Below are 12,319 nucleotides of genomic sequence, written 5' to 3' on the forward strand. Positions count from 1 at the left end.
AGCACCGCTTCCAAGGTTTATCCCGAGGCGCAGAGCCCGGGAACCACCCGGAGCCCCCTGTGCTGACGGGGGCAAAACCGACACAGCGAGTTCCCCACGGCCCGGGGCCCGGGCATCCCTGCCCCAGCCGGGCGTGCGGCACCGGGCAAGCAGAAAACAGCCCGAGGAACGGCTGCCGGGCCAACGGCACCGACGGCACCGCCAGGGCGCGCTGCCTCAGCCCGGAGCCGAAAACACAGCGGAGCCGCTCTGGAGAGAGAACGGCGCCTGGAGCCCGGGAGCTGCCCCAGGCCCGCGGCCGCGCTGGGCGCCTCCGGGAGGGGAGGCCCCCGCCTCGCTGGCGGCTCTGGGGAGGTGCCCCGAGGCCACCGCGCCCGCCCTGCCCCGTCCCGCCCTGCCCGTCCCGCCCTCCCCAGCGCTCGGGTGCGTCGCGGGGCTCCTGGCGGGCGGGCGGTCCCGTTCTCCATTTCCCGTGGCGCAGCGCGGGGCGGTGCAGCCGCAGTTCCGCCCGGCGCTGGTCCGGCGTTGGGAGCGGGCGGGCTCGGGTGGCCGGGGCCATGAGGCGGCGGGGCGCGGGGCAGCGGGCGGTGCCGCGTGTGTTCGTGACCGAGGTGAAGGAGGAGCCGTCGGCCAAGCGGGAGCGCCAGGTGGGCGAGGCGGAACGGGGCCGGGGCCGGGCCCAGGCCCAGGGGGAGCCGCTGGGCCGCGGGGAGCGGCGCCGCACGGCGGCGCGGAGCGGGGTGGACAGGCAGCGGCACCGGCCGTGTCAGACCCGCCCGGGCTTTCCCGAAGTGTCCGCGCCTTAAATGCGGGAGAGAAAGATCGTTCGGGAGCCATTGCAGCGCTTCCCTTTTCCCGCCGAGTGCGGGCGGTGCTCCCCCTGGTGTTGAGTTCGCTGCGTCTGGTGCGGGTGCAGTCCCGGCGGGAACGGGGCTGCACTGGCAGCCTGTGTGCAGCCGCTGTGCCGGGCCCGCCCGTGAGCCCCGCACAGACTGAAGCACCTTCTTTCTCGTCTTTCTGTTGTGCTCAAAAGAGTATCAGGAGTGTGATGGAAAAATACTGGAGCCCGGTGTGAGCTGCTTCTCCCGAGGATGTAACAGGCGGTGTCCGGACACACCGGGTGTCATTCGCCGGTCTGCTCCTCATATGGCTTCTTCTCCAAAGCCTTCACCAACCTCTTCTGGACACCCTCCAATAGCTTTATATCCTTTTTATCCCGTGGCGCCCAGAACTGCACCCAGTGCTCCAGGTGAGGCCGCAGCAGTGCAGAGCAGAGCGGGACGATCACCTCCCTGGCCCGGCTGGCGATGCTGTGCTGGATGCACCCCAGGACACGGGTCCCTCTTGGCTCCAGGGACACTGTTGGCTCATGTTCAGCTTGCCATCAACCAGAAAGCCCAGATCCCTCTGCAGAGCTGCTCTCCAGCATCTCGTGCCCCAGTCTGTAAGTACAGCCAGGACTGCTGGCACTAAGATGGGTGCTTGTGGAACCCACTAGTGATGGGTGTCCAACCCAACATGACCCCATTTACTCGAGCGCTTTGAGCCCAGCCCGTCAGCCAGTTGCTCACCCACTGCACTGTGTGTTTATCCAGCTGTGTGCTGGACACCTTGTCCAGGACAGTGCTGCCAGAGACACTGCCAAAGCTTTACTGAAATCCGAAAACAATTTATTTATTCGCAGTACATATACATTCAAACTTCTGTTATACATGAAAATTCCTGTGAAATAAATTGGGGGAGCACTCTGATTAGAGATTTTTTGATATCTGTACATATTAATTTGAAGTACTCGCTTCATCCCATTCTCCGCTCTACGTATGGTTCTTGTTTCCTTTTCACTTCCATGTCTTCTTGGCTCTGTTGTCAAAACAGATATACAGAAATCTTTCTACATTGCTGACTAGAATAAATCTCTATGCTCTTTCAGAACCATGCTCAGAAACAGGCTGCCTGTTGTGTGGGCCTCTCGGAGCACGGGCCAAATGCTGCCGCCAGAGCCCTCCCCCTTAGGCAGGGTGGCTGCCGGAGGTGATCTCCGGGGACCGGGATTCCCTCATCTCCAGTGTGGGTGAGTGAAATAATTCCTGCAGGATCGCGGGGCTCTGTTTGTTTTTCCTCACTTAGGCAAAGTGAGCGTATTCCGTGCTTAAATATAAGGACATGTATTTTCTTTAGTAATTCCTTGCCAGATTCAGGCAAGTGCACACTTTTCCCGGAGTCAGGGGCGGCTCTGGCGTTGTGTTTGGTGAGCCACGTGTGTGCACACTGTGGATCCCCATTGTTATTATTTGCTGCACCCCAATAACTTCCTCAACTGATACTCGAACCTGTATTTATGTTCTTGGAGAGCTAAAACCCCGTTCTTTACCGGTTAATCTGCTGCACCTCTTTGACCAGAATAAAAGTTTGTTTTGGACCCCGTTGTCTGCCTAAAACTATCGGGGTGCCTCTGTGACACACAGGATGGGGGGGACCCAGAGGACATAGAGGGGACATCAGGGGCAACATGGGGGTGGGGGGACAAAGGGGACCTGGAAGGGATATGAGGGCCACAAGGGGGGACACGTCCCCCACTTTTCCCCCCTGCACCACAATTTAACCCCCCCAGTTCCCTCTGGTTTATAGAATCCCCAGATAACTTGCATTGGAAAAGACCTTTAAGATCATCGAGTCCAACCATTCCCCCGATGCCCAATTGGAGTTGAAACGCCCGTCGCCAATTTCCCACAAATCCCTTTGGGCCTCAAGCATTTTATTCCCCCCGAGCAACCCCCGGATGAAACACCCGGATGCTCAAGTTCTCGCATTTGCAGCAAAATCCCCATTTTGCCCCGTTTTTGTTTCTCAAACTGGGATGAACATCCTGGGCTCTTCTCAAATGCAAAATACTGGGGGTTTCGCTGCCCTCTGGGCTGGACTTTGCTGCTGCTTAATGGGGATAAACTTGGCATTTTTATTAGTGTGAGCTTCCTTAATTGGGATCTTCCCTATGATCTTAATGGGGGTAAACTCGGCTTTTTAATGAGCATGAATTTCCTCAGTTGGGATCTTCCCCACGGCGCCCGCGTCTGTTGGTTCCAGCGGGAGAATCTCGATCTGACACAATTTGTTTAAACAAGGTGAGATGGGGTTTGTGCCGCCCCTGCTCAGAGGGGAGCGTCACCGTGATCCTCACGGTTCAAACACCCCCCAAAAAGCAAAAAGCGAATGAGATGTAAGCACAAAAAACCTGACTTCATACGTATGTCAGGCAGGTTGTAACTTCTCCTTGCTGAAGCAGCAATGGCTGTAAGTGTGCCAATGTATTAACGTACTTTATTATTTCCAGACTTGCACGCCGGACCAAGGTAAACACTCAGCAACTGAGTCACCTCCATCTGAACTTTTCTTTCTTGCTTGGAAATCTCGCTTTACTTTCTCACGATATCTGCTACCGCTGGTGTGTTTATTCAGTTTGCTGTGTGCCTCAGGTTAACCTACAGTGCTGATTTTCCACAGTCAACGCAGCCTCACTGACAAATGGGAGCTTCCACAGCCAGCATTACTCATCTGGGAAGGATGACTAGAAGAGCGCTTCGAGGCCGAAGGAAGAGATGCCAGGCCTACTTTGTGATCTGCTTTTATTCAAAGCACTTCCGTTGATTCTCTTCTGCTTACAGAACTGTTGTTGTCTGGAAATTTTGCATGAACTAAAAATAAAAGCAGTAGAAGCATCTCCAGTTTCTGAAGGAAAGATGCTCTGGGTAAGATCTTAGCACAAAGCCATAATCAAAGCGCAGTGGTGCGCTCTCGTTTGCCACCAGTGGGGTGTGGAGGGCAAGTGGGCACAGCCGGGCCTTCTCATCAAAATCCCCAAAATTCACGTTGTGATTCAAACCCAATTTTCATTCAGGCTTAGATTCCCACTGTAACAGATACCTTGCAAGTGTGCATGCAGGGATATTCTGTTCTACCCACTCCCCGTTGGAGTTATTCAGCTGTATTTCTGTTGCAGAACCTAGAACCACTCCTAAAGGTGTGCAAACGGATGTCACAGTGGCCAAGTGCAAAAATCATGTCTGTTTTGAGCTTGTTTTTGAAACCCAGTCTGAGCACCATGACATAAAGAATAAAGCATAGGATGATTGCCAAAGGGACAGGGAACAAGAGATCAAAAGATGAAAGGAGGAAAAGAAAGATGTCAGAGGCCCTTTAGACATTACACTGTATTCATTATACTTGAATTACATTGTATAAAGAGAAAACAAAGCAAAATGCTCCATCCCAGTGATGCGCAGTTGGTGCAGATGGAGGTTTGTTGACAGACCCATAGCCACGCAGGCACCCTGCAGAAAATGTAGAAATAAATGTTGCCTGTAAGTATCTTGACTGTTCAAATGCTTTTAACTTGCTTAATACACCTTTTCAGCCCTCCAGGTACATGGCTGTGGGTGAGAATCTGCCCTGCCAGGGCTGCAGAGTCCATCAGAATGGCTGAGATTCTGAAAACTATAATATTAAAAAGAGGATGTCAGTGAGGATCTCGGCTAAGTTAGTGGTGGAAGGGAGAGTCAGAAAAGAGGGCCAGCTGTGCTACTCTTTGTGTTAAGTGTTTGAGCCCAGATGTGCTTGCAGATGTCTGACAAGGCAGAGCTGAATACTTAGGCGGTCCCTATGTCCTCGGCCACGTCTCCTGACCAGTTTGTCCCAGGGTGCCCTGTCACCAGCAGCAGGACCAGTAGCGTAGCCTTGGGCAAGCTGGCAAATGCCTTGTCCTGTGCCAGTTGATAGCAAAACTCATTCGGCAGAGCTACAATTTTTCCCAGGATGTTTTCTCCATGTTTTCCTTGAGCATGTTGCTGTCACAGGTGCGCGTTTCTTGTGCCTTCAGCCTGGCACACAGCTGGGGGAGAAAAGTCAAGTTTTAGCTTCAAAGACTCTTACCTGTTTCTGTCACCAGCAGCTCTCTGTCACCAAGTGAAAGGAATTCTCCTCTGTCCTGTGTGACCTGGATATATTTTTTCTTACTGCTTATATTCTAATGTAGCACTTGGAGAAAAAGAAGCATTCCAGAACCAGCACACTGTTTTTCAAAAGTACAGAAAAAGAAAATGGCATTAATGAGATCTTTCACAAGGAGATATAGATTTGTCTGTCAACTTTATGTGTCGAAATTTCATTTTTTTTAACCAAAACCTTACACTTCCTACAAGCTCATAATGTTAACAGACCTAGAAATGTGTAATGAAGCCTTCCTCCTCACCACAGATGGCTTCGCTCTGCGCATCACATGCAGCTGTCAGGCCAGTCTATTAAAGACCGGTACAGTAACCCGAAAAAAAATCATTGAAGTTGAAATGAGTAGAAGTGAGAAGTTGAAGTTCAGTGAGATAATATTTTCTCTGAAAATCAGGGTCGCAGTTCTCTTGAACTGAAGAGCTGGAATCAGTGAGAGTTTTGCGCCTCCTCTCCTTCCCCTGTGCAAAGAGCTGAAGCTGCTGACTCGTTCGCTGCCATAGAGCAGGTGGTGCAGTGACAAATGCCAAGGGTTAGCTCAGATGTGACAGCTCCTACAGACTGATCTACGCATTCATTCAAGGACACACCAGCCTTTCCAGAGGCAGCTGCTGATGTGAGAAGCGCTTTTACTAGGAAACTGAACTAATAATGGAAACAACAACCCCAAAAACTACCCCCCAAAAAAGGGAAAACCTTTCTTAGTTTATGAATTAATAGTGTTCTGTTGAATCACTTGAGTGGAAAGCTGCCAATGCTCATGGAACATGATGTCAAAACCAAAAGGAAGAAGTAACTCCCACATTTTGCCAAACCCACTTTTCACAAAAGGCAGGATATGGGGGCCAGGAGAAAATCTCTTTTAAAAAACTATCGCTATTCCCAAACACCACCCTCACTGATTCGCCTTCTGTTTCTCCAGGAATGTGTCTGGAAAGGGAATGGCTGCCTGGCAGTGAGGAAAACCTCTGCTCTGTTTCCTTCTCCTGCTGGCTGAAAGCCCCATTTACACACAGCTCAGACGGACGCTGGGGGAGGGCTTGGCTGGTTTTCTTTGCTGATTTTGCTCCCTAGGGTGGGAAATGATTTCTCAGAGCTGATGCGTCCTGGCAGATGCAGCCATACCAGTGCTCACCCTGTGCATCTTTGTTGGCCAACTGGGGTCCTGGTTTGGAAAGCTGATCTCTTAATCATTTTGTCTGATGGATGTCGCCTGCTATAAATGGACAGTTGTTCGAGGTACCGATATCGACCTGTTCTCATTGACATGGAGACAGACTTTCTGTGGGGCTCAGTCAGGGTATATGAGGCAGCATCGCTGTTTGCCAGCTGTCTTATCGATATAAAACCGCATTTGAAGTTTTTTGGTGCCTCCGTAATTGGCAGCCACCAAAGCCCTGCATGGCACAGGTGCCATGTAGTACTGCACGTCACACCTTTTGTAGGACTTGGAACTTGATAAACTGCAAATCTATGGGTTTGCAATTCAACACTCTCAGCGGACACTGAATTGTGATAGATCAGAGTGGCTAACAAGCAGTAAAAGGTCAATATTTTCCCAGAATCCAAGTCTTTCCTTTCAGTGAAATTATTCTCTACAGTTATGAACTACATCAGTCTTTACATTTATGTACTAACGTTATTAAAAAATCTAGAGCATGTTCAAGGTGCAAGTCTAGGAAAAAAGCTAGAAAAAGTATCTCTTCACTCTTGTCCTATTCCATACCATGTTTAGTTTGCAAATTGGCTGTTCAAAACAATTATATTTGCTGACGAAAAGACAGAAGGCGAAAGAAGGGGCATGACCAGAAGGTAAAAACACCTTTTCCTTCGTGCCAGAAACCGGCAGATGTCAAAATGCCCTTTGTACTCTGCAGAAATCGTACCGTGCCTTCTTCCCTCCCGGCCAGCTCAGTTTTACTGCAAGATTCTTGTCCTGAACTAAGACTGGACAGGGTGAGATACGTGTGGCCTTAAAGCTGGTCTGCCCGGTAGGCGGTGGAGCTGTGATAATGCGGTGTCACAGGGGCCGTGCTCGTCGGTCCCTCCTCCAGGAGAGGTTGCAGCAGGGTGCGTGAGGCAGCTCCAGTGTCTGGGTGATGCCTCCAGACGTGCCCTCACCCAGAGCCTTGGTAAAGCTCGTCCCCAGCACTCCCTCCAGCTGGGGGGTCCTTCCCACCGCGGGGGGCACAGCGGAGCTCCCCTGTTCTCTGGGACGCTGGCGTGTGGCAGGGCCAGGAGCTGTCGAAAGGAGAAGAATTGTCCTGGCGGAGAATGCGCGACAGGGCTGTGGTTGTTGCCTTCATTATCTCACTGTGGCACAAGGAGCCGCAGAAAAAAGATCCACAGAGAAGGAGGATCTAAAAAGATGTTGTCGACGTGACAGGATTTTTATTATATGTTAGCCTGAATGTCTCCACGATGTGGAATTTTACCTGATATTAGCGGAGTTTTGTATAAAAATTAAAGTAGTATTTAGTGAAGACAGAAAAGAATAAGAGCCTAGATTTGAGCTGTAGCAGTGAGATGAATGAAGTAGCAGGAACTCACAGGCTAAACCCGGGCTGTTGGCTGCTCTGTAGGCTCCCTTTTTAGAAGTGTGAAAATACTGGAAACAGTGTCTGAGAAGACGAGCCAGAAATACATAATTTACATTACTGAAGCAAATCGATACCAGGAAGTGTTTTCCCCTTACAAATAGGCCTCAAGAGATCGATCTAATTAATTAGCGGTTTGTTGTACAAACCTGACCCTTCTGCCTTCAAGTCACCACAGCAGGAGATGACTGAGTGCAACGGGCAAAACAAACAGAGCTGTATCAACAGACCAAAGCTGGGGTGCGCTCCAAGCCTGGGGTTCGGGCCCGGGGCATCTCCTGGGACCCGTAATGATGGGGTGCAGGGGGCAGCCAGGCTCCCTTGGGAGTCCCTGGGGGAACGAAGCCTTAAAATAGTCCTAAGAGCAGCTGATACAGCAAGGTGGGGCACGGTGCTCTCCTTTGACAAGAATTACTGCTCAAAGCACACAAGTGGCTGAAGCATTTCTACTGTAATTCCACAAGAAACAGAGAAATCATTGCTTTGAATAGTTATAATTGTAGGGTAGTTGAGAGACCAACCAACCCTTAAAACAGTCAAAAGTGAGTGGCTGCCCTTTGCTGCAATGGCTTTGCTTGTTACTCCTTATTCTGGGGAAACAGGACCTGAGGTGGTGACAAATGGTTTGTAGGTGCAGGGCGACCACATTACTCTTGTTAAAAATACACTGGGAGCACGGCTCAAGAGGCTGTGGAAAGAACAGAAACATCAGGCGTCAGGGCTGTGTGGCTAAACTCAATTTGATGGACGACTTGAAGGGGAAAAATGTGGCTTTTCCGTTTGCCTTATCCACAGGAAGCCCTGGGACTGCAGTGGCAAAGGGAGAGGTCTCGCAGCCGGGCTGATGGGTGCCTGACCACGGATACCCTGAGCAGTGATGTTTGACCCTGGAGATGAATGAAATATCTCTTCATCATTCTGCTAAAGAGTGAGGATGAACTTAGTTTGTGTATTACGGAAGATTATCACGACCCCACCAGGAAAAGGGCTGTGCACAGTGGGGCAGAAGTCCGGTTTCACGGTATGGGGATAATGCCTGTTAATTTTGGTGTCACTGGATACTCCGTGAATTTACACCTTGTACTAAGCAATTTCAATATTTTCCATCATTGGCACAAAGCATGGTCTAACTGCTATAGAAAACCATTGCTTATACTGGACATGTCACCATCTTCGTTTCATTCATCAAGCCTCAGTGAGAGCAGTGCGATCTGTGGTTCCTGGGGCTCTTAATCCACTAATGAACAAGAAATTTCCTTAACATGGCCTTCCCACCCCATTAATCAAGTTTTGCTTGCTGTTATTAATTGTTGTTATTTAAAAGCTTCTTTATTCCTCCTGGAGGTACCAGGGCCAGAGTCCTTAATTCATCAACAAGTTTTATGGCTCTTTCTGTTAGGAAACATCGCACAAGGATGTTGCACAGGGGAAGGGATGAGGAATGGCCGTGGCAAAGGACTAAGCAAAGAGTGCAATGGGATTCAGCTGTTGGGACTGTAAAGTATCCCGGCTTCTGACTGCACAGGCTGCAACAGCTTACCCAGCGCTAGTGTAACCACCAACAGGCTGGAAGAACGCTGCCAGCACATCACCTCCCGTCTGTTAACATCCTCCAGCACCGCCCGGTCTCCTGAAATCCCTCTCTCAGTCCAGCAGCGACCTATTTGTACAACACCACCGAACAGCTCAGCATTTGCTTGGCTGGGGCAGACCCCTGGGGATTAGGAAATCTCTGCAACAACTTTGCTCCGTGCCACAGTGCACAGAACGTGTGCAGCTCCACACCTCGCTTTCCAGGCCATGGGAAGCCAGAGGGGGCTGGATGTAAGTGCAGTGGGAGGAGGCAGCTGCCTTCTCACACGGCTTCTTCAGTGCAGCAACCAGATCTGCTGGGACTGATGTATTCTGACGGTTATATTGTGCAATTTGTGTTTCGGCTTCATTTCTGTCCTGTGGTAATTATAAATAGAAACTGGCAGAAAATAACACGTTTGACGGCAACTCAAATCTGTTGATTAGAGTTTCCTTTTTAAAACTGAAATAAGTCTGGAATGCGGAAGGCACACGAGCGTCCCTTCCTTGTCCTCCAGCCACGTGCGCACAGGTACGTGCACCCTCTCCCCCTTCCCTGTCTGAGTCTGACGTTTGTGGAGTTTTGGGCTGATTGCATGTGTACAAGTGCTGTTCACATTTGCTGTAAAATCAGGGCAGTAAAATGACATCAGCGCAGAGGTGGCCCCGCGCTACCACACTGCGCTGCTCAGGGGGACGGTGCGGCCAGCACGCAACATCGCCCCTGCTCCTGCCCAGCTGCTGGTCTGGCTGCTCCCGACCTGGCTCTGATGTCTCTGCACGGCAGGGCTTTGTGCCAGACCGCTGTCACCTTTATTGCCAAGCAATATGCTGTGGGGAGGCCATTCCAGCTGGTTGGTGTCAGTCCCTGCTTGTGAGCACCTGTGGGTTTGCAGTCACAGCGGAGCAAACGCTCTTCAGCCAGCAGTCCCACTGCCTCGTCCAAAATGGCCAGGAAAGTCCCCGTTCTCCCGAAATGACTTTATACTTGAGAAGTACTAAACCAGACAAAACTCCGATTGCCTGTCCTCCTGAAAAAACCCACCGCTTCTCTTGTGCTTTCCCCCGACGGCTGTTTCTCCATCCAGCTCCGAAAGAGTCTCACTGCACATTTCCCAGGGCGCACGCAGAACATCTGGCGGCTGGCTGAGCCAATGCACCTGCGGGGAGAAAAAGAAAACCCTTGCCAGCGCGCTCTAAGCCTGTGCGTTTAAAGCTGAAGGCCTCGAAAATAACATAATGGGGGGTGACGGGGAGGAGGAGAAGGGGCAGAGAGATGGACAGAGTCGGTTGGTTGAACACACGCTTAGCAAAGCTAAAGCATCGATGAAACAAGACCATGGAGGATTACACATAACATCAGTCAGTTCAGGGGTCTTATGGCACCTGTGGTTTATGAACAGCTTTAGCAACGAGTATTTCAAAACACAGTTCACAGTTTTAAGAAGATCTGTGCTGATTTAAAAACCAGATTCTATGTCATTTGAATGTCACCTTTTGTATACGATATCTATTTGGAAAAAAATATTTACACTAACTTCTATGGCTGATTTGTTAGATTATTTTGAAAGAAACATTCCTAAGTTACACATTAGACTGCACTGGTCACACCATCTCTGGCCCACAGGCTTTATCACCTGACATTCAGCAATGTTCCTCATCTCTGCTGGAAATATGAGAACAGAATTTGGGAAAAAAGGGAAAAGGCAAGAAAAACATGAAAGCTTGCTGGGAAAACAGCAAAGATGGATAAATAATAATTTAACAATGCATTAATATAAAAAGGTTGAAGGAATTTGTGGTTTCTGTGTTTGAAAAATTTCCTCTCGTTTCAATACAAAGCATTCAGTCACTTTTGCAATGGAAATGTCACCCCGGCCACCCGAGGCTCCAGCCTCCACAATTTGTGTGATAAGGTTTAGAGGAAGTGAAAGGGTTTGGAGTGCGAATGGAACCGAGTCTTCAATTTAAATTATTACGTGTTTTTGTCAACACAGAGAAAATATGATCACAGCACCTTTTCTGTAATAATAATGCATATAAATGAATTAGACATGATCAGCTAAGATGTTGCTGTGCCAGCACTGAGAAAACATCGCTCTGGAAAATCTAGGAAACCGTAGGTCTTGTGGGAACAAGTTCACTGCACAAGGCAACAGCTCTTCACTGAAAATGACAACTTTGAAACCACTTCCAGAGATGGAGACTTTCTGCTCTCCTTGGCCACCCTTGGCAAGAAAGCAACTGCATCAGGGGATAAAGGTAAGATAACGGGCAAGGTGCACACTCCCGCATTTCAAGATCTGCCTGGAGCCTGTTGGAAACAAGCTCAAACTCACTCTGTTACTCTGTTAAAAGTGAAACAAGCGGTATTTAAATACATTTAATATAAAAACTGAAAACATGACTATATGACATCTTTTTACACTAGTGGAATCACTCGGTGTCTTGGGAATTTGTTATACCAGATGTTATTTCAAAATCAATTATAGAGAATTGTACACAGCACTTTTAAAAACGCAAGTGCAAACAGAATGCAAAAAAACTGAATCAAATGCCATCCCCACCACTTGTGCATCACTGAGGAATGAGGAAATAAACCAAACCCTGTGGCCAGCCCTCAGGGCAATATCACTCATAAGAAGCTCTAATACACTGATTCCACTTTTCCCACCTTTTTTTAAACAAGCACAAATATAACACTGTTGTGAGATCAGGATGTCTGTTGGCTTTCTACCTCATACGGCCACCTAGACAATATAATACTGACTGTATTTGCACCATCATTGATTGAATAATATTATCTTTGATGCAAGAGTCTTGATGCAACTGCCAAGCTTCAAGCAAGAACCCAACGTAAACAGCAAAAACACTCGAGACATTTCGACTGGAACGATCGATTTTGGATTTAATTTTCCAAGGCTATGAAATATTAGTGCCAAATAAAATGCACAAGATACTTTTCTCTTTCATATTCACAAAAGGGTGAATCTTAAGAAGACTAAGCCACGCTTATCATGTGCAGAGGTATTTATCACAATGTACCACAGCAGAGTTTGTTCTTGTTGGTACAGGTGAAGTGTCACGTTCACTGATTTATGCTGCTAATTTCTATAGGGCCAGTCTTCTACAGCTGGTGGGAATGTTTCAGT

General features: G+C 49.1%; 1 protein-coding gene and 2 long non-coding RNA genes across 22 annotated transcripts in view; 2 read left to right on the forward strand and 1 right to left on the reverse strand.

Annotated features, from left to right (window-relative positions):
* Positions 1–12,319, forward strand: part of LOC139825618 (uncharacterized) — a 128,812-nt gene that overhangs the window by 73,817 nt on the left and 42,676 nt on the right. The window lies entirely within an intron of this gene.
* Positions 442–10,704, forward strand: LOC136112629 (uncharacterized). Of its 5 annotated transcripts, XR_011735800.1 has the most exons (5): positions 703–1,444; positions 1,931–2,071; positions 3,502–3,746; positions 8,391–8,616; positions 8,995–10,704. It is a non-coding gene; the product is annotated as an uncharacterized lncRNA (long non-coding RNA). The 5 variants fall into 5 exon arrangements; XR_011735802.1 differs by lacking the exons at positions 8,391–8,616; positions 8,995–10,704 and adding an exon at positions 442–647 and having other exon boundaries at positions 1,034–1,444; positions 3,502–3,718; XR_011735801.1 differs by lacking the exons at positions 8,391–8,616; positions 8,995–10,704 and adding an exon at positions 462–647 and having other exon boundaries at positions 1,230–1,444; positions 3,502–3,718.
* The window catches only part of LOC136112628 (dystrobrevin alpha-like), a 33,094-nt gene continuing 22,296 nt past the window's right edge, over positions 1,522–12,319 (reverse strand). For 5 of the 16 annotated variants that reach the window (XM_071799098.1, XM_071799099.1, XM_071799102.1 and 2 more), the window contains 2 exons: positions 10,213–10,327; positions 1,553–1,860 (listed from right to left, as the gene is read on the reverse strand). In XM_071799098.1, coding sequence (XP_071655199.1) covers positions 1,568–1,860; positions 10,213–10,327 — 408 coding nt within the window. In that variant the 3' untranslated portion in view covers positions 1,553–1,567. Of the gene's footprint in view, positions 1,861–4,193; positions 4,886–4,926; positions 5,066–8,031; positions 8,284–9,519; positions 9,546–10,207; positions 10,328–12,319 lie in introns of those variants that run through there. The other 11 variants (XM_071799124.1, XM_071799125.1, XM_071799127.1 and 8 more) reach the window with 10 other exon arrangements.

This window comes from Patagioenas fasciata, chromosome 25 (assembly GCF_037038585.1).
Source record: "Patagioenas fasciata isolate bPatFas1 chromosome 25, bPatFas1.hap1, whole genome shotgun sequence".
Classification (NCBI taxonomy): Eukaryota; Metazoa; Chordata; class Aves; order Columbiformes; family Columbidae; genus Patagioenas; species Patagioenas fasciata.